General features: G+C 54.1%; 1 protein-coding gene across 1 annotated transcript in view; it reads left to right on the top strand.

The window, feature by feature from the left end:
• The first annotated feature begins 768 nt into the window (after positions 1-768).
• Positions 769-20,137, top strand: part of CORO2B (coronin 2B) — a 33,024-nt gene continuing 13,655 nt past the window's right edge. The window contains exons 1-2 of the mRNA XM_061371118.1: positions 769-927; positions 18,281-18,481. Of these exons, the coding sequence (XP_061227102.1) occupies positions 913-927; positions 18,281-18,481 (216 nt within the window). The 5' untranslated portion in view covers positions 769-912. The remainder of the gene's footprint in view (positions 928-18,280; positions 18,482-20,137) is intronic.

Genomic DNA, 20,137 nt, shown 5'->3' with positions numbered 1-20,137 from the left:
AAAGCACATGGATGGATGCTTATGGATGATATAGGACCGTAATGGATGCTACAGGACCTTAATGGGTGCTACAGGATGATAATGGATGCTACAGGACGCTAATGGATGCTACAGGACCCTTATGGATGCTACAGGACCCTTATGGATGCTACAGGACGCTAACGGATGCTACAGGACCCTTACGGATGCTATAGCACCCTACTATGCGAGGGACCAGGCAGCAAGGTGTGAACCCTGCAGCGCATCCCCATCTCCCGCTGCAGGAAGCCGGTGACTCGGCTGCAGCCGCCCCGCATCCACCGACACCGCCTTGGCGATAGGAGACCCGCTGCGCTCCCAGCGTGTGCGAGCTGCTCTAACCGGTCACCACTGCCCGCATCCCCCCCATCACTGCGCATCGCCGAGGGGAGGGGGGGGCAGCAGGTGCGGGAACGGGAAAATCGGTCGGGAATTCGGGCTGGGAAAGAGTTAAATAACGGGAAGTGTGTGTCAGTGTGTGTCAGTGTGTGTCAGCGTGTGTCAATGTGTGTCCGTGTGTGTCAGCGTGTGTCAACGTGTGTCGTCGTGTGTCCCCCCCGCCTTGCCTGTCCCCTGCCTGCCCCCTGCCTGCCCCCCCTCCCAGCTCCGTCACGGCGCGCGGGCTGACATCACCGCCGCGCTAGCACCGACGGCTGCGGCGGCTCCCCCGGGCGGGCGGCGCCGGGCTCCGGTCCTCGGGCTCCGGGCCTCGGGCTCCGCGCTCCGGTCCCTGCCCGTGCCCATTCCCCGTTCCCCGTCCCCCTCCCAGCGCAGCGGCTCCCGCTCCCGAGCCGCCTTTTCCTCGTTGTTTTATACCCGCCCTCCTCCTGCTCCATCCGCGCCGCGCATCTCCCGCCGCCCGCGGAGCTCCCCGAGCCCTCCGCCGCCTCCCGCATGACTGTCACCAAGGTAAGGACCGGCCGGCCTGGGCCCTGGCACCCACTGCGCGGTGCTGGCCGCCCGCATGGGGCCGCGCAGGGGAGCGGAGCGGGGCCAGTTCCTTCTAATTCAATATTTAATTCAATACTTCATTTAATTTTAATTATTTTATTTTTTGTTTAATTTTAATTTAATTTTACTGTATTTGTATTGTATTTTTAATTTCTATTTTATTTTAATTTTATGTTATTTTATTATTTTCCGTTATTCCACTCTTTAATTTATTTTATTTTTTATTCTTTCTTATATTTTTATTAATTTATTTTATCTGTTTTATTTTGATTATTTAATTCTATTTACTTTTGTTACTTTACTACTTATTCTCTATTATTATTTATCTGATTATTTATTACCCATTTGTGTTCGTTCGCACTGATTTATGACGTTATTTCGTCGTGGTTTATTGTTTTCCTGCCTCTCCCTCCTGCTCGCCCCCCCCTCGGCTCGCTGCTGTGCTGCATTTTTAACCCTTGGAGGTTATACCCGGGGGGGCCGGGGAGAGCGGAGCCCCCCCAAACACAGACTGGACCCTGAGCCTCTACAGGTGGCTGCTGGCCTAGGGAGTGGGGGGACGGACACCGTGGTGTGGGGGGGCTGTGGGGTGCAAGGGGCTGAGCAACCCCCCCCCCCCCAGCAGAGTTGATGGGTGTGGGAGGTGATGGGGAGCTGCTGGGCCCCCCAAATCGCTGCGCCGAGGTTGTGCCAGGGGGATGCTGCGTTCAGGGTGGTCCAGAGCACTCAGCAGGGTCAGTGCGGCATGGAACGGTATGGCAGCATCCGGAGGGAAGGGGCTGCCTATGGACTGTGGAGCCGTGGGGAGCAGAGCAGTCCATGCTGGACCTGCTTGACCCAAGCCCTCCTCACTCCAAAGAGCCTGGAAAGCATGCCCACGCTCCCCAGTGAAGGGCAGGAACCCCTCTCTCCCATCATTATCCTTAACAAATAACTTGCATTTTGCCTGCTGGGCTTTTGCTGGGCACCAACCAGCGTTTGCATTTGTTGTTGTGTGTTTCCAAGCACCCCGTGCTGCATCCCATGCTGTCCCGCAGCATCTGCCTTCAAGACAAAGTGTGCTTCCAGCTTGCCTGGGTGCTGAGGGAGGGATGGAGGGAAAGAGGGAGGGATGGATGGACCTGGAAGGTCAATTGGGTTACAAGAACTACAAACTGGCATCAAGTGTCGTGGGTTTAAGCCAGGCTGGCTCATTTGCAGTTCTCATTAACAGGAGTTTTGCTGAGTGCAAATAGGTCTATTCAGAGCTATGCTGAGAAAGGGCCGGAAGGCGAAGGGAAAGCACCTTCAGTAGGATGGGGAAGGAGCCTGCTGTTGGATTTCGGGGAATGGGGGTGGAAAATGGGAAGATCCATGTCATGTGCACAAAGCAGGCTTTTACTCGAGCACTGTAAAGCTCTAATGCACCCTATAAACTTTATTTCCTGCAATATGGACTGTCTTGGTGATGTCTTGATGTCAAGAGCAGCTTCGGACCTGCCACAGCATCAGGCCACAGGCATGGACCCCAGCACTGAGGTGGTCAATGTGTCCTTCACGTGCTGGTCCTTCCATAGTACCCAGTGGTGTGGGAAGAGAATGGCACAAGCACCTGTGGGAGAGGGGATGCTTTTCCATGTGGTTTTGGCTGCCAGGACTCAGTGCGAAGGGAAGAGCCCAGTGACCCAAGGTTATGGGGGGAAAGAGGGTTTGGGGACCAGGAATCGCGTGTGTGTTCCCACAGTGGGCCAGGCAAAGGGGTCTTTGGGGGTCTGCATCCTGCCCAGCAGCAGGTGTCCAACTACCACCAGTACAGCCCACAGCTCCCAGTGCTGTCAGGGAGAGGCATCTACAGCATTCCTGCAGCTGCTCCCACGCTGCGGGTGCTTCCCAGGCTATGCTGGGAACAGGAGCCATGGGCAGGATTTCACAGACTTCGCCAGTAATCCCGAGCAATTGATCCTTAGGGAAAAACTGGTTGGAAAATGAAGTGTGGGTGCTGACGCCAGGCAGAGCTGGGGAGGCACGGAATGCTTCTCTTGGTGGGAGGGAAGGAAGAAGGGAGCAGGAATATCTGCTGTCAGGATGTGCAACAAGCTGTTTGCATCCCTGTCCCAAGCCACCCCCTTCCCTCCCACAGGAGGAAGCGCAGGCAGCGGCAGCATCCCAGACCTTGCTCTGCGGGGGGAGTTTGCTACCCAGGAGGGTTTACATGGGTTATAAACAGATGGAGAAAGGCCGATGGAAACGCAGGAAGAGTTTCCTTGTGCTCAGGGAGCTGCCCAAACCCTGCAACACTTCCCTGGCATCGTGGCATGGCACGGTGTTGCTTTGTATGGCAAAGTATGCTGTTGCATTGTAGGGCATGGCATTCGGAGCCAGCAAGGTGGTGGTGTAGGCATCAGCGGAGAAGATGCTGTAGGCATCCGGGCAGCATCATCCCTGCTGCAGGTGGTGCTGCGAGGGCCTGGGGCTCAGGTGTGGTCTCTGTTGCTTGCAGACATCAAACCAGCCCAAAGGTGATGGAGATAAAGCAGTCTGCTTGCAAGAGCGACAGCAAACAGTGCTGACAGGGCAGCTCTCATGGCAGGAGCCTGCTTCAGCAGGGCTGTGTGTGTAATTCCTCACCCAGGATGAGCTTCTCCTCATGGGAAGAGCATGGAGCCAGGCGATGTGAGGCACAGGATGGAGAGCAGAAGCGGGATTCAGCTGCCATCCAAAGGCTAAAGGGCTCTTTGGGAATACCCAAGTGGGAATCCTATGGCCAGGGAGGAGCTTGACAAGTTGAACCCCAGAGCATGGGTTGTGCCGGGTGTGTTTTGGCAGGCAGAGGCATGGCAGAAGTCCCTTGGGATATCAATGGTGCTTCCAGCTCCCGCCCATCACCAGAGGCAGTTTCCAAAGCCCTAAATAGACTTAACCATGAACACAAGCTACTGGGCCTGGGGGTGCGTTCATTTTGGGAATGGAGTTTTCAAATGTCTGGAGGGTTTACGTGGGAGATGCAGTTTAAAAGTGGGTGCATCCGGGGGGTCCCATGGTGAATTATCCTGTGCTCTCTCTGGCTTTACCATGTATTAATTGGTGTTAAGTCCTTAAAGCCACGCTGCTGAGATAACAGCTCATCCTCATAGCTCAGCAAGCAGATGAAACCAAAGGCCAGAGAGGAGATTGTAACCATGGCCTGTCATGATCACAGTAAATGAATGATGCTCTAACCCAGGTAGAACTGTACTTACTGCAGAGGCCCTTGATGGGGATGGTGTGGTTCCAATGCCATGATGCTCCTGATGGCAAGTCACGGTGTCCTCTGCCTTGGTGATGAGGGCAGATTTAAATTGTCTGGGGCAAATGCTGATCCCATGGAAAAGCTGATACTGATTCAATCAATAGGAAGCTCGATTGGAGGCACTGGGCCATGTTATCAGGGGAAATGGCTTTGCAGCAGTAAGGCAAGCCCAGCCTGACTTTATTGCCAAGGAAATAAGGGGTGAAGTCTTCTCTAGGTGGTTTGATAAAGATGGATTTGATGAAGCACTCTGTGTGCTCTGATGCTTGAGGACTCCAAACGAGAGTAATAAACTCCAGGTAATGGATTAGGTGCTGGATAGCCAACATCTCTAGAAAATAAATTAGATTAATTCCATTAACATCTCTAGATTAATACATTTATTGTTACTTGGGGTTTTGCTCATGGTGTTCAGAACCATAGGGCTCCTTTAACTCTTGCTCTCTGCAGAGCCGAGCTGCTGGCACAGGGCTGTGATCGAGGGCAGATGCTCTTCCTGGTGGGAGCGAGACAGGGAGGCAGCAGTGAAGGTGGATGTGGGAGCAGTGGGGCTTCTTCTGCCTCTTGCTGCTCCAAAACCCCACTCTTTTCGGCGATGTGGCAATAGGAAAATCCTCCCCTCATTCGGGCTGCCCATACATGAGTGAGACACGGTGCAAAGTGGACTCCGGAGGGTGATGGAGGCAGGTAGGGAGGATGCTGGCTCTTCTGGAGGAGCTCCTTTGCAGCACGTGATGGGTGGCAATCACATAATGGTGCCAGGGCTGGAAGGAGGCAAGGGGATCACATTGCTCACCAGCTGGAACAAGGCACTCAGCCCTGAGCTGTTGGTGAGGCACAGAACAAACCCCCTTGTCTCCAACAGCGGGGATGTTCCTCATCTTTAGCTATGGAAGGATTTCGGGGGGTTGGGAACGAGCATAACGGGCTGCTTTGAGCCTAAAAATGGAAGCTCCCGTTTCAAGAAGCATCGCTCTCATCAAAGGCAACTTGTCTGGCCTGCAGCTTTGCAATGAGTTTTAATTGCAACTCAATGCAGCATTAATCTGGCGCTCTAATATCGCCTGTCTGCGGCCAGCAGGCTGGCTGGGCTCTGTAATTCATACCCTGCAGAGGCAGCGCGGGGTCAGCCCCCCTCTTCCCCCCCTTCTTTGCATGGACATTTTATCAAATGATGAATAGTTCAATTCATGGCGGCGAGGATCGGATCCCGGATTCCCATCTCCCGGCTCAGTGTGTAATTACCCAACCTGGCAGCAGCAAAGCCTACGTGATGGAGCCAGCTGCTGGAGCCCCCCTCAAATCCATGAATCCCATCGTTCCCGCATGGGGAGGGGACCAGCGCCAGGCTCGGCTCCTTTGTTCATGGCAGAGCTGTTGGCAAAGCCCCTTTGCTGCTGCTCTGCAGAGCCCTGAGCATCACTGGGGAGCAAAACTGTGCTGAGGCCGTGCTGGAGCAGCCAAGATGGGGTTTGAGTTGAAGGCAGTAGGGACATAGGGTTCAATAGGGTTAAATCCCACGTTGGGGTCTTGCTACGGCAAGTAGGTGGAGAGCGCAACAGGGACCCTGCTTGATGGGGAGCCTGTGCAGCGAAGGGTGACAGACACCTCTCTGCCCCCAAAATAAGGGTTTCCAATCCGTTTCTTCATGCTCTTATGGAAGCACAGTCAAGGAAGCGCCTGCTCCTGCTCAGCACAGGGATGGGAGGTGTGCCTACAAGCATCCGGGTGCCAACTGCAGCCCCTGTCTTCCCAATGGGGTGTGGATCTGGATTTTCCCCTCAGAGTGGTTGTTTCTTCCACCTGCTGTGTGAATCCCTCAACAACCTGTTGGGAAAAACCCTTATGGGAAAATCCTCACCCGTCTCCTGCACCAGAGAGTTGGGAATAGCCACATTGCAGGCAAAAAGCCCCATCAGGCTCGGGGTCATCGTGGGGATGTGCACTGGGGATAGGGAGGTGCCAGGGCCAGGCATCGCTGTCACAGAGCAGATGCTGCTTGGGTTTGGTGACAGGAAGGACCTAAAAGGTCTGATCCTGGACTTGTAGGGGTGCTGGGTGCCAAACCTGAGCTGTCAGCGATGCACAGACAAGGGTCCCTTTGCAGCCATCGCCACCCCTTTGCAGAGCCCAGCCCTGAGCATCCTGCTCTCTGCCTGTACAGCAGCTGCTATGAATCCCCAAAGGAATAATGGCCTCTCTGTCCATGCACAGGTCCATCCCCTCCATGCCTGCCCCAAGGCACACTGGCTGGGGGAGATCCGGAGTGATGGGGGCCACCAGGATGATGTCTGGAGATTCCATGGCTGCAGGACCTGTGGCTGCAGGCTCGGTGGGGCCATCCCCATGCCAACAGCCAGCACCCAGAGCCTCTGCATTGGGTGCTTTGAGACTCGATATCCCCAGTGGTGAATGAGGGGTGGCTCAGCCCGATGAAATCCCTCCTCTCAGCAGTGGTTTCGCAGTGGGGGGCCTGGAATTAACCTTATTATCATTAGGAATTAGCTGCCTGCAGCTGCACTGGCACCGGTGGCTGCACCCCCGCTGCATGTTAGCACCCAGCATCCCTCCAGTGCTTTTGGTGCAGCCGAGATCCAGGCTCCGTGCCCAGTGGGGCAGGCAGCAGCGGTGCGGTTTGAACTAAAGGGTTTCCCTTTGTTCTAGGATCGAGGAGCACCCACGTTTCTCTGATCCCTGTGTCCGGAGGCACCTCAGCCCGCGAAGCAGAGCAGGGCAGGTGAGGATCCCGATGGACCTCGGTGGGCATGGAGAGGGATGGAAACAGCCCAGGGACATGGTACCGTGCCCAGCAGCCCCTCAGCCATCCCGTATGGCTCTGCAGAGGGACAGGCAGGCAGTTGTATGGCCTGAAAAGCATTCTTTATTGAGTGCAGCAGCGGCTCTCCTCCTCCCAGAGTTTGACCCTCTATCCCAGTGGAGCTTTGTACATCAGTAGAGAGCAGATCCATGGAAAACTTGGTTCTTGTGGAAATGCTGAGTCCTTTAAGCAGGCACCCAGAAAGCTGACTGTACAGAAATAGTGCTTGGGTGAACACGGGTGAGCTGTGGTGTGCAGCGAGCATCCGTGGGAGCTCAGGTGGCTCCTGTGCCTTCCCAAGGGATTCACAGCGGATCTCCATCAAACAGAGTCACTTTGGCTGCTCTTAGAATTATATAAAATGCAAAAAAACCCAATTCTGGAGCAGTCTGTGCTAAAAACCAAGGAGAAGCAGGGAAAAGGCAAGATTTGAGGAATGTGGGTGCATCGCAGAGCAGGGGAGGGATGTCGCAACTGCTCCTCCGTGAGCTTCCCTGCGCCTGAAGAACACGGCTCCGTTTCATTGTGGGGATGGGTTCCCTCTTCCTGGGTGCTGGTGCACAAGGAAGGGCTTGTCCGGGCTCCAGCTCCCTGTTGGGAACGGGGCAGGATGGTGATGGGGGCTCGGTACCTCCTGCATCCCGTGGTGGATGCGGCCTTCATGCACCCAGGCTCTGGCAGCCGCTGGCACTGGCAGGCAGCGGGTCTCTGAAGCCTGAACCCTTCAGAAGGTTGTGTCTGTTTCTTCTTTCTTCCTGTTATTTTTAATTCCTTCTTTTTCCTTTTAGCCCCAACCGGGATAAACTTCCCCCAAAAACACCCTGTGGTTCTGTAAGCTGCACGGGAGCGAATGGCTCTGTGCGGGAATGGCTGCGATGGGAAAGGCGCAACCAGAGCTCAGGCTGTGGGATGCTGCCCCATGGCCTGAGGACCCCCCTGGATGCTCATCTCCAGGGAAGGTTTTGGGTGGAAAGCAATGCTCTGTCTCCCTGCTTTACAGAAGTCCTGTTTGCCAGGATAAATGAGTTTCAATGGCTCCTGGCCCAGCTGGGCCTTGGTAAGGATGTTTTCCGGCTATCACAGAAGGAGGAATGTTGGTGCTCCCGGCATTCCTTTTTGCCTGGATTTTTTTCCCCCATAGCATCTTCCCAAGCAGTTTCTTACCATAGGGTCCAGCAGCCACCCTTCCCCCTGCCATCCTGCAGCTCTTCAATCCCCATCCGGGTGGCTTTTCACTTCCTTACTATTGAAGAGCCGGTTACCTAGGGAGGGGTTGGATTTAGGGCACCCTCCCTTTCTCCTGTTATACAGCAGCCCTGTTTATTCTGCTTCAAACTGCTGGGTCCTGGCTGGAAAACACCTGCTGCAACCAAGTCTCTTGGCTCTGTCTTGATGATGTGTGATGGGATGTGAAACAAGCCTCATGGACGAGCTCCTGGCTCCGGTACCTGCTCATCCCAACGCGTGAACAGGGACTGGTTTTCCCCCTCTCAGAGTTCCCTAAACCATTCCCAAGCTGAGGAGAAGCTGCAATAGTTTGCACTCAAGGAAACGTTATTGCAAGGAGCTGGAGGAGGGAGGAGAGTGGAATCCTGTGGTCAGTGACCCAGGGCAGCGCCGGGGGCCAGAACTGCTTTGTGCTCCATCAGGATGTTTCCTCTGGCTTCGCCCGGGTGGGAAGGAGTTGGGAAACAGAGTGGGAGGAAAGCTGCTTGTTTACAGAGCTTATGGATGAGCGTGAGATCTGTGCTGCTTCCCAGCACACGGGCCCAGGAGGGGTTTGGGTTTTCTCCTATGGAAGCTTTCCTGGTGGGGGAAAATGGTCCAAAACGGGGCCCCTGCTGGTACCACAAATGCCGGTGCCAGGGATGCTTCACATCATTCTCGAGCGGTCCATGACAGCAGTGGGACCATGAGGAGTGCCTGGGGACAGGGGGAAGCAGCGCTGTGGCCACAGAGGGATGGGGACTCATGGGGACAGCCCGGCCCCGTGGCCAGGGGACATCTGGCCTCGCTTGGTGCTTGTTTCCCAGCGGGTCGGGAGGAGGAGAGGCTCTTCCCAGGCAATCCGGGCTCGCTAGGAGGAAGACAGCATTGAAGAGCTGAACTCCAGGGAAATCCCAGTCACTTCCTTCAGGCTGGAAAGCACTCAGCTGGCAGATAGGCTTCGGAATCGTTCATCTCTCTTTTGTCCTTTGTGTAGTCTGCGGTGATGGGATTCATCCTTGGGGTTTGTAAAAGCATCTCCCCATGGAATGCCAGCATTCCCTGCTGTGGAGCAACCTGCAAAACACCCCCATCACCTCTGCTGCCCCACAGCAGGGGTTTAGCTTTGTGGTGCATCTGCACCCTCATCCCCATCACTGGTGCGCAGCTGTACCAGGCAGGGTGAAGGGGCCGGAGGGGCTGGGGACATGAGAGCCTGTTTCATAGCATCATGTTTTCTGTGAGGCCCCACTCAGAGCACTCGTTCCGGTGTTTATTAGAGCCCAAAAGGTGTTTCCTGTGGTGGGTGCAGAGCTGAAGCCATTCCCTCTGCTGCTCCAGCTGCTTGTGCCATCAGCCAGGCCCATAAATAAGGAGAAAACAAGGAACTTTGCTGATTGCTGCAGGATTTGGGTCTCCAGAGTGCTGTCAAGAGCAGGCTAGAGGGCTCTCCCCTGCTCTGTGGGCTGTGTGTGTGTAAAGGGCTGATGGGGATGGGGGCATGGAGTCTCCCATCATGGTACAAACACATAAAGATGCCCCAGCATCACAGAGGTGATGCAAACAGAGCCGGTGGGGGGAGATGGGAGCAGAACTCAGTCCCTGCATGGCTGATTCATCTTTTCCCCCTGAGAGAAGAGGGGGCTGAAGAGATGCATGAATAGATGTTGCTTTACACCCTGCTGCTGGTCCCAGGGTTTCTGGACAGGTTAATGAGCACCTTGACTGTGCATGAGTCAGGTAATGTGCCCTGTACATTAACTGCTTCCATTTGCTCTCAGGAGCAAAAATTGCATTGAAATCACTTATTACTTTGTTCTCTAGAAGAATAGGCTGAGATTGCTGGGCTGGGGCAGACTGGAGAAGAGAAGGCTCCTGAAGGGGAGACCTGAGAGCAGCTCCAGTGCCTAAAGGGGCTGCAGGGAACCTGGAGAGGGGCTTGGGACAAGGGATGTAGGGACAGGCCAAGGGGAATGGCTTGAACCTGCCTGAGGGGAGACTGAGATGAGCTCTTAGGCAGAAGCTCTTCCCTGTGAGGGTGCTGAGGCTCTGGCACAGGGTGCCCAGAGAAGCTGTGGCTGCCCCATCCCTGGCAGTGCTCAAGGCCAGGTTGGACACAGGGGCTTGGAGCAAGCTGCTCCAGTGGAAGGGGTCCCTGCCTGTGGTAGGGGTTGGAACTGGATGGGCTTTAAGGTCCCTTCATCCCAAACCATTCCATGGTTCTAACAAAGCAGGCGGTGGTGCACGTTTATCCGGAGTGGGGCTGGCAGTTGCAGGGAGGTGAGGGTCACAGATGGCTTCTCTCATGGCTCACAGGGCTCATCCTCATGTCCTGCCACCAGCGATGCTCCAGCTCGGGCCGGAATCACCCGGGAGCATCCCCGTATGGGTTTGTCTCCTAGGCATGAAGGGTTGTGCGTTCTACTTCAGCCCCCTGGGATGGCGAATTGAATGGGACATTCAATGCTCTCCCTGTCTGCATGAGCTCTTGTCGAGTCGATGAGGGACCTCCACCAGCCCGGTGTGCTGGGGGGGTGCATGCACAGCAGCCTGGTGAGCATCCTGCACAGGGCATCGTAAGGCAGGGACAGGGAGATGCACAGGAACAGCAGCCCAAGCAAGCCGAGAGCCCAACCGGCTGCCTCTGCTCCCAACGTCCCTGGGCACAAAGGAGAAAGCGCTTAATTTACACCAGGGGCTTGTTTCTTAGCTCCTGCTGCTCCGTTTAAATCAACCTCGGCTTGCGAACGCACCCCGGTACCCGGGCCGAAGCATCATCAGTGGTGTGGCAATGCTGGATCCGGGCTTGCAGGCGGGTTTGGTGCCTGCATTGTGCCTCCACGCTGCCAGAACGTGTTGCTCCCGGCGGGGGAATTGCCATTATAATGAAGCAGAGGATGTGCCCAAGTGTTAAATCTTACCGAGCCTCGTTAGCGTGAACGCCATTAACGTGAACAAAAGCCGGTTTCAAGGTTGAATTGAGAAGCATCAGAGCCTTAGAGCACTGGGGAGATTGAAATCAGCATTTGTTTGGCTCTAATCTAATGTGCACGGAACAATAAGCATTTGATGACTAATTCTGGCGATGCTGGGTGTCTTGTCGAAAAATAGATGTTTCATTTCAAGCTTTTCCTTAGGGAGCAGCAGAATTCCTCCATAGAGGCTTTGCTAGCGCAGCCCCCATCTCTGTGTTGAGAGGAGACAGGGCAGGACTCAGCTCCTCCTTGTGCATTTCGAAGAGAGTCGAATATACGGGCTGTGCTCAAGCAAAGCAATGAGGTTAGGGCAGGAGGTGGCTGTGGGGGACTCCCCTACCATACAGCGATTACAGTGTTCTGCTGTTTGCCAGCGTTGATTTAGGCTACAAGGGCAGCTCTGCTCATCCCAGTGCTTCACGGGCCTCTGGCTGTGCCAGGACGTGGGCTCCCCCCCAGGTCCATGGTCAATAGGTGCCGTATCCTTTGGGAAGGGGTTTAATCCTCTCGGAGCAGCTTGCTCCAAGCCCCTGTGTCCAACCTGGCCTTGAGCACTGCCAGGGATGGGGCAGCCACAGCTTCTCTGGGCACCCTGTGCCAGCGCCTCAGCACCCTCACAGGGAAGAGCCTCTGCTTTATCTCCAACCTAAATCTACCCTAAATCCAATCCAAACCACAGTGAAAGAGCACTGATTTCCCATTAAAAACCTCTCCAAGGCCATGGGAGGCTACGTGCCATCGTGGTAGCCCAAAGAGCTTCTGTGAGCGCCACAGCCCCCATCACCTCTCCAGCACAGAGGAAGGGCTCCCATTGCACCAGGGCTGGGGGTTATTGCCAGCCCCCCCCCAAACCACTGCTCTGTACAGGTGAAAGCAGGAATTCATTCCTCTGACAGCTCCTGTGATCGAGGCAGATGAACCGGCGCTATATATAGGAATTAGTTAGGGATTAGAGAGCTCTGGAGCTGCCTCCGGGCTGCTGTTGCTAAGAGTCCCGAGGCTTGAAAAGATGCATTTAAAAGCAACCACATTGAGACAAGCCCCGTGTCCTGCTGCTCCTGGCAGGCACAGCCTGGAGCTGCCAGCACATCTGAAAAGCCTCCAAACTGGGGCTGGATTCTTTTGCTCCTTGGTTCCTTTTATTCCAGGCGAACGGCAGAGCTGTCCCCGGGGGGATGAGGGATGCGCTGGTCCCTGTGGGGTTTGTGTGTGCCGCCGGGTTAGAGCTGCCTGCCCCCATGGCATCTGGCTGATGGGGTGTGGGTACCAAGCCTCCATCCGAGGGAAAAGCCTGCAAGATACGAAGTTGTCTGGGTTTGTGTTACTGGAATCGCTCCAGAAGCTGCTCTCTGCTGTGAAACTGAATGAGGGCTGAAAGGCCCATTTCAAAGCTCATTTCCTTCTCTTCAAGAAGCAGGAGCCACAGTGGGGCAGCTCTGACCCCTCTGCAGCCACAGAGCTGGTTTGCTCCTCATCCCTGGGAGCTCCCCTGGATCTTGCTCATAGAATAGTTCGGGTTGGAAAGGACCTTAAGAACATCCAGCTCCAACCCCCCTGCCATGGGCAGGGACACCTCTCTCTAACCCATATTACCCAAGGCCTCTTCCAACCTGGCCTTGAACACTGCCAGGGATGGAGCATTCACAACCTCCCTGGGCACCCATTCCAGTGCCTCACCACCCTCACAGGAAAGAATTTCCTCCTTATATCAATCTAAACTTCCCCTGTTTCAGTTTTAATGCATTACCCCTGCTCCTGTCACTACAGTCCCTAATGAAGAGTCCATCCCCAGCATCCCTATAGACCCCCTTCAGCCCTGCGATACACGATGGAATACTGCAGCTCCTGGGATAGCTGGGGCAAAGAGGCAAGTCAGAGCCCTGCCACTCCTGCATGGACCAGCCTGCTGCAGGCTGCAGCTGCTCCTTGGCATCATCACCTTAACCCAGCCCTGGGTGTATGGAAAATCTCTTGCTGACTGACCTACATCTCATGCTCCCGCCCGTCTTCTCCCTGTATCTGCTTGTGCAGTGGGGCAGGACCACAGTCAGATACCAGTGCAGCCCTTCAGAGGTGCAGGGAGTGTGACAGGCTTCACCCAGAGCTGCAAACCCCTGCCTCCTCACCTGTAACACTGCTCCTGGGGTGCTCCCCACCTCCAGCTCTGTGTTTGCCTCTGGTTTTGAGGAACAGCTCGGAAGCGACACACAAACCCTTCTCTGCCTTTCTCCTCAATGGGATATTTCAGCTGCAGGCAGGATGTTCCCCAGCCCCAGTGCAGATATCCTTGTTCCCATTATGAAACCTCAATGAGCTGCTTTGTTCTTTTGTTTGGAGAGGAGGAGCGGGATGGCAGCGCTGCCCATCCTCCTCCTCCCATCCAGGGGTACTGGATGCTCAGCACTGGCCTGCATCACTGCTCAAGGCTTCCCAATGCGCAGCTTTCTGCTCTAACCTGTTGCCAAAGGGGTTTCCTCCTCCCAGCTTGGGATGTGGGACACGCTGTTCCCCTCATGCACTTAAAGAAGCCAAACATTGCAATGAGCCTAAAACCACCAGAGCGGAGCAGAGAATTCCTCTGCTTGTTTCATGGGGCTGACGGTGGTGCTGGGTGCTGTGATTTATTTCATTGCCTCACTTCAAAGTGCTTGATGGTATTCTCGGGTTTTGTGCAAGTTCTGCTCAAAACAAGAGAGGAGTTTTGTAATGGAAGGAAAAACCAGAGTCCAGGAATAACACAGGACCAGAGTGAACCCTGGAAATGGTGGCACACGGCTCCGGATCCAGAGATGGATGGAAATGACTCCTATAAATCAATAATATTACTTTTAATGCCTCTGAGCCATGGAGAGTGAGGTGATGGAAAAATAAAACCACCCGTTAGCATCAGGAGGACGTGGGGAATTGCTCAAAAAGCAAGGTTCATAGGAATTGCATATTGAAGGATTGCAAAGGATAGGGATAACGGCTTCCAGAGCTGGGCCCTTGATAAAAGCAGCTCCATCAGAGCCATTGCTCCGGGAACATCTGTGGCTTCATGCACGTGCACCAGGGCAAGAGGCACACAGGAGCTAAAATGAGCTTCCAGCATCCCCCATCTTCCCTGAATTCACCCCGTTTCCTCTTCCCATTTCTCTGTTTTAGAGAATAGCAAAGTGTGGGCATAGAGGGGGGATGATTTGCAATGGGATCGATGAGTTCTGAGCACGGTTTTAAAGTCAAAGAAGTTGTGAGTGAGAAGGAAAAGGTAAAGAAATTTGGGGGAAAATAACCCAACCAAGAGTTTGCAATGCTGCTCATCTCCATGGGTGCTGAAATGCAAGGGTTTCAGTTCAAGGTGAAGACAGCAATGCAATAGTCACCAATTGGTTTGGGTTGGAAGGGACCTTAAAGTTCATCCAGTTCCAACCCCTGCCACGGGCAGGGACCCCTTCCACTGGAGCAGCTTGCTCCAAGCCCCTGTGTCCAACCTCGGGCAGGTTCAAGCCATTCCGCTCTTTAAGTCTCTCTTTAAGTGTTGGGGAAGGCCCCATCCCCTTGAGCACACCAACGCCACCACATCGGGGTCATGGCCAATGTCCCCCCACCCTGTGGGCCACGGGATGCTTCAATCTCCACATGCAAAACCCATCCAAAGCCCCCAGCACCATCACCGTGCCCCTGGGAGGAAGCTCAGGGCACTGGGATCAGGGTGGAACCGGGACTGGGTCTTTTCCAGCCTTTCCTCTCCTGCTTTGTCTCACTCCTTTGGGGAAGGGGCTGTTTCCTCAGCACCATCTGCAAAATGCTCTGTGCTGTATCACACCACAGCATCCCACATCTCCCCTCCATCCCCTCCTCGCCTTCAAAAGCCTTCCCCAGGAAATAGGATGTTTGTGCAGCTCCAAACTCCAGCATTCCTCCTCCTCCGAGCCCGGAAACCCCAGGGAGTGAAGGACTCTGCAAAGGAATATGTGGAAGGAAAATAAATAAGTAAATAAGAGAACCATGTCCCATTTGAAGCTACAGCACTGCTCTGGATTGCAGAGGCTGCGAGATAGGAGATTCCCATCCTCCTGGCTAGAAAAATCACCTGGTTTTCAACAGTTTTCCATCATAAAGTGGGGTTTCTTGTGGAACTATGTATTCTGCTGGGAAGACACCCCACATGGAACCTGTCAGCAGCCACGTTTGCACATAGGGGCTGTGCATCACCATTCACGTGTTGGTTTTTCATTGGTTTCCTTCTTCCTGGCATCCCTTAGGTCACTCAGAGGCCTTGTGCTCTCTCTGCATCCTTTGGGAGCAGTTGGGTGCCAGGGAAATCTTCCTGGGTAGAGCTGTGGTGTCCAATGGGCTCCTGCTCCTTCCACCATCCCCTGGGTGCTTGGAAGCTCCATGAGATGTCCCTGTCTGCAGCACCAGTTTCAAAGCGAAGGTCGAAGTCTTTATAGTGGGGGAAAATAAGTGGAGGAATGAATAATGCAGTTAAATGGAAAACCAAAGCTGGCATCTGCTTGGAAACTCAAAGTTTTCATCAATCTGGAACTGAGACATCAATTACGACAACACCCAAATGGGATAATGCGATGGGAAATAACCCAAATGGGAGAACCCAGATGGGAAACTGGTGGTTTTATTTTGGCCAGACCATCTTTCTAGGTTTCTGTTTGTAGGCAATGCCTATGCAGGGACTGTAAATGGCTTTAAATCCTCCATCAGCATGAAACTGCCCATTGGCTGCGTTTCCCTGCTCCTCCCCATCCAAAGGCTGGTGCTCCCTGATAGCGATGGGGCTGAAACCCTCTGGCTCTCCATGTGGCACAGGATCTATTCCTGGCTTGGGAAGGCCTCCTCCACCTTCCAAAGCCAAGGATCTGCAGGAAGGGGCCCATCCGGGAGCCTCTCGCAGCACAATGTGGGCTCTGGGCAGCCCTGAGCAGGGATTCTGTTGTTTCCAGGCTGCTTCAGCCCTGGGGCTGTGGGATGATGTGAGGTTCGGATACAGGAAACACTGGCTGAGGTTAAGGGAAAGAAACTCTGGATTTCTCTAGGGAAACAGGCACTTGGGCTTATTCCTTCCTCCCAGCTCCTGAATGGAGCCTGGCCCTGCCTTTGGAGAAGGAATAGAACAGGGAGGAGTGGGGAAAAACAGATGCAAAAGATGCTGGAGCAGCATCACCCCGGTGGCTGGGGACCACAGGGAATACGGAGCACCCACAGCACACATGGGAGGACCCATGTGAAGGGTAAAACCCACCTCTGGGCTTCTCAGAGCTTATTTGTGCTGGTGCTTTGCTTGGAGGTGATTTGTCAGGTTGAATTCCTGGATGCAGAACTCTTGGGAGCCTCTTTTCTGCTACCCCACAGGGTCAGAGGGGTTTCTGCAGTGGGGCACATGGGTTTTCTCCTGTGTGGGGAGATGCTATGAGGCATCTGAAGAGTTTAGAGGGGCAAAAATAGGGGGAAAAGGCCCATTTTGGTAGATTATGGGGCTTTTTTTTTGCAGTCAGTCTGGAACAGAGGGGCACAGACAGCAGAAATCAAAGTCTGGGGACCATGGAGCAAATCGGGAGCTTCAAACACCCTCAAAATACATTTTAGTGCTGCATTTGCACAATAAAAGGTTAAATTTCAATGCGAAAACCGCTCAGACAAAGGAAGATGCAAGAGTGAAACCCAATGAAAGGCACTCCTCAGGCTGTGCTCGGGCTGTTTCCCCTTGTCCTGCCTGGCTCCGACTCGGTTTGGCAACGATCCCCAGGGCTTTGTTGGACGTGAGTCTGCATTTCTGCAGAGCAGAGATGTCTCCAGCTGAAAACAGCAACTCTCTGCTCTCGTTTTGGGTTAAATCCGCAAGGATCTGTGTCCTTTCTCCTTGCAGCCTGGGGATGGCCGAACCTCTGCCTTTTGCCCCATAGCCATGGGTTGAGGTGGTGAGCTTAGGATCATGGAATGGTTTGGGATGAAGGGACCTTAGAGCCTTGGGCAGGGACACCTTCCACTAGAGCAGGTCAGCCACTTGGTGCTCCCAACCTTGTGCCCATGGTGCTGGGTTTTGGGGATGGAAACAGGGAATTGGATTTCTTCAGGATTAGAGGAGCCACTGGAGCGTTTCTCTGGCATTGCCCTTTGCTAGGAGATGCTCCAGTGCTTAAGTGCACACTTACATGCTCTTGTCAATAGATATGAAGACATGAGTGGTGTCGAGCCCTCATGTGTATGGATAGAGTGAAGAGTTATGCGGCTTTAAGGTGGCTTAAACACTTAGACTGCCCTGCGAGCTTGAAGGGCCTTAAATCTTCATAGATTTCATCATGGATACTTGTGCTGCCATAAGGAATGCTCGTAGAGGACTGAAATGGGAAAACAGTCCATAGTTTTACTTAGGAAAAGCAAAGTGGTGAGGAGCAGAGAAAGCACATTCATTTCTGCAGTGCTTGGACATGCTATGGGGAAGAGGGATGAGCTTGTGGACCCATGAGATCTCAGCTGATGGGTCTATAGGATCCCTAGAGTCCACTGGAATGAGCTGGTGGGTCTGTGGGATCTCTGGTCCACACTGATGAGCTGGTGAGTACCTGAGGGCATCTCACCAGTGGGAACAAGTGCTCCTACAAAGCTGTTGGTTATTCCAAGTGGGAAAACCTGTACGGAATGAGCCGAGACAGCTGAGCACAGCCTGGACCAGCTCTGCGCTGCTCACTCCCTGCCTTAAGTGCTCTTCTTCTGCCCCACTGCCTGCGTTCATGTGGTCCAGACTGATCCATTTCCAAGCCACCGCATTAAAAGCCTTAATGCATCTGTCATATGCCCACGGAGCCTTGGTGCTGCGTGCTCCAGATAACAGCTCATGCTCCAAAGGAGAGCAGCTTCAATCTTGCAACAGCAGAGAGCCTTTTAATGCCTTTTGTGAGCGGTCCCTTGTGCCACCTCAGATTGATATCAAGGGTGTCCTATTTGCCGCCCCGCTACCGCCATGCCTTGAAAGGCAGAATCCCTATTGGAGCACGGGGTGGGAAGCGGGGTACTGGGGGATGCTGAGCCCTCTGTGTTGCCCTGCAGATGTCATGGCGCCCGCAGTACCGCAGCTCCAAGTTCCGGAACGTCTACGGGAAGGTGGCGAGCCGGGAGCACTGCTTCGACGGCGTCCCCATCACCAAGAACGTGCACGACAACCACTTCTGCGCCGTCAACGCCAGCTTCATCGCCATCGTGACGGAGAGCGCCGGCGGCGGCTCCTTCCTCGTCATCCCCATCGAGCAGGTAACGGCTCCGGGACTGGTCCTGATGTGTGGATGCAGGATCCATCCCCTCCTGCACTGGAATGGTTTGTGTTGGAAGGGACCTTAAAGCTCATCCAGTTCCAAGCCCTTCCCCTAGAGCAGCTTGCTCCAAGCCCCATCCAACCTTGAGCACTTCCCATGGTGTCCTTTCCTGGGGTTTCCTTGTGCAGGGAGGATTTAGGGCTCCTTTAATGGCTTGGGTTTCCCTTTGGGAAGAAAATGAGACCGTTGTTAAAAGCACGGTTGGCATCTCCCAGTGGTGCTGGCAGGGCAGACACTGGGCGCATTCCACCCTATGGAGATGCCACTTGGGTTTGTGAGCCCGGTATTCCACAGCTCCCAGGAAGTAGGGAGACCCCCCTGTCCTGCCCAGCAGGTCCTCGCCCTTGAGCTCGTCCGTACAACCCCAGCCCTCAGATTTGATGCTGAGAGGGAGATCTTGGCTGCACACCCTCGTTTCCTAGTGCAAAACCCCAGGGTTTTTGCTCTGTGCACTGCAGCAGATGCCACCTCACACAAGATCTATAGTCAGGGTCCATCACCAGTGCCCAGGAGCTATGTGCTGTGCAGAGGGCCTCGGGGTTCAGTTTGTAGCTGAACCCATCCAAAGGACTTTGTACAGAGGCATCATGTAGCCCTGTTTGCAGTCTGCTCTACGCCCTGCCTGCAGCGCACATCCTTACTCCCTTCCTCGTGTATTTGCTTCCCCAGCTCCCTGTGCATCCACACATCTCTTGCTCCTGCAGCTTTAAACTCCTGTACACTCAGCTGCTGCTTCAGGAGCTGCCCCATGGGACCACGTTTGGTCTCCTGGCAGATGCAGGCAGGCAGCAGCGACCTTGAGCATGAAATAAGCATCACCTTGGCTTTGATCTGCTCACACAACTTGAGCGCTGCCGTTGGGTACCAGCGTTACACTGATGCTGCTGCTGCTGTCCCACCGGTGTTCCAGACCAACAGCTCCAAGCCAACATCTTCATCCCATGCCATGTCCTGGGGGATCCACAGGCTGCAGGAGGGGAAGTGAATGAGGGACACTCATTCTTAGGAGCAGTTTAACACTGGAGGAGCTGCACTCACTCCCCTTAAGGATGCAGTCACTGTATGTGACCTGAAGACACACCACATGCGTTCCCCATGTAATGCTCACATCCCTTCCGAATCCCTCCTTGATTCCTGGAGTAGAATCAGCCACAGATGGGAGAAATTATAATCAGAGTTTTAATTGCAGAGCACAGCTTGGCTCCTATTAACATTCACAATACCAGGAGCTCTGTCTGAGCACCCGGAGCCTCACACCATGGAGCAGGACCAGGAGGATGCCCATCCACGCACCGCTTGCTCCTGCCCTTAAATCCTCAGCTAATCACTGGGTGTTGCCAGCAAATCCCCTTTTTACCCTATCAAACACAGCCCTGTCCCGATGGGATCAGAGCAGAGGGAACACGATGCTGTTTGCATCCTGTTCCCAAGGGATCTCTGTGGAAACCCTGGCACTAGCGCACCAAATCCCAGCCGGAGCAGCCCGTGTCAAGGGCCTGCACACGCCTTTGTGCAGACTAATCATGTCATTATTTATTTGATATTTAAATAGGTTCTGATTAGCTCATTAAGAGTAAACTGATTTTCTTTGGAA

The sequence above is a fragment of the Neopsephotus bourkii genome, unplaced genomic scaffold, assembly GCF_033783945.1.
Source record: "Neopsephotus bourkii isolate Nb327-2 ecotype Australia unplaced genomic scaffold, CSIRO-AGI_Nbou_v1 NB_1572, whole genome shotgun sequence".
In the NCBI taxonomy this organism is placed as follows: Eukaryota; Metazoa; Chordata; class Aves; order Psittaciformes; family Psittacidae; genus Neopsephotus; species Neopsephotus bourkii.
Note: the sequence above shows the minus strand (reverse complement) of the source record. Positions and strands in the feature narration are given on the sequence as shown.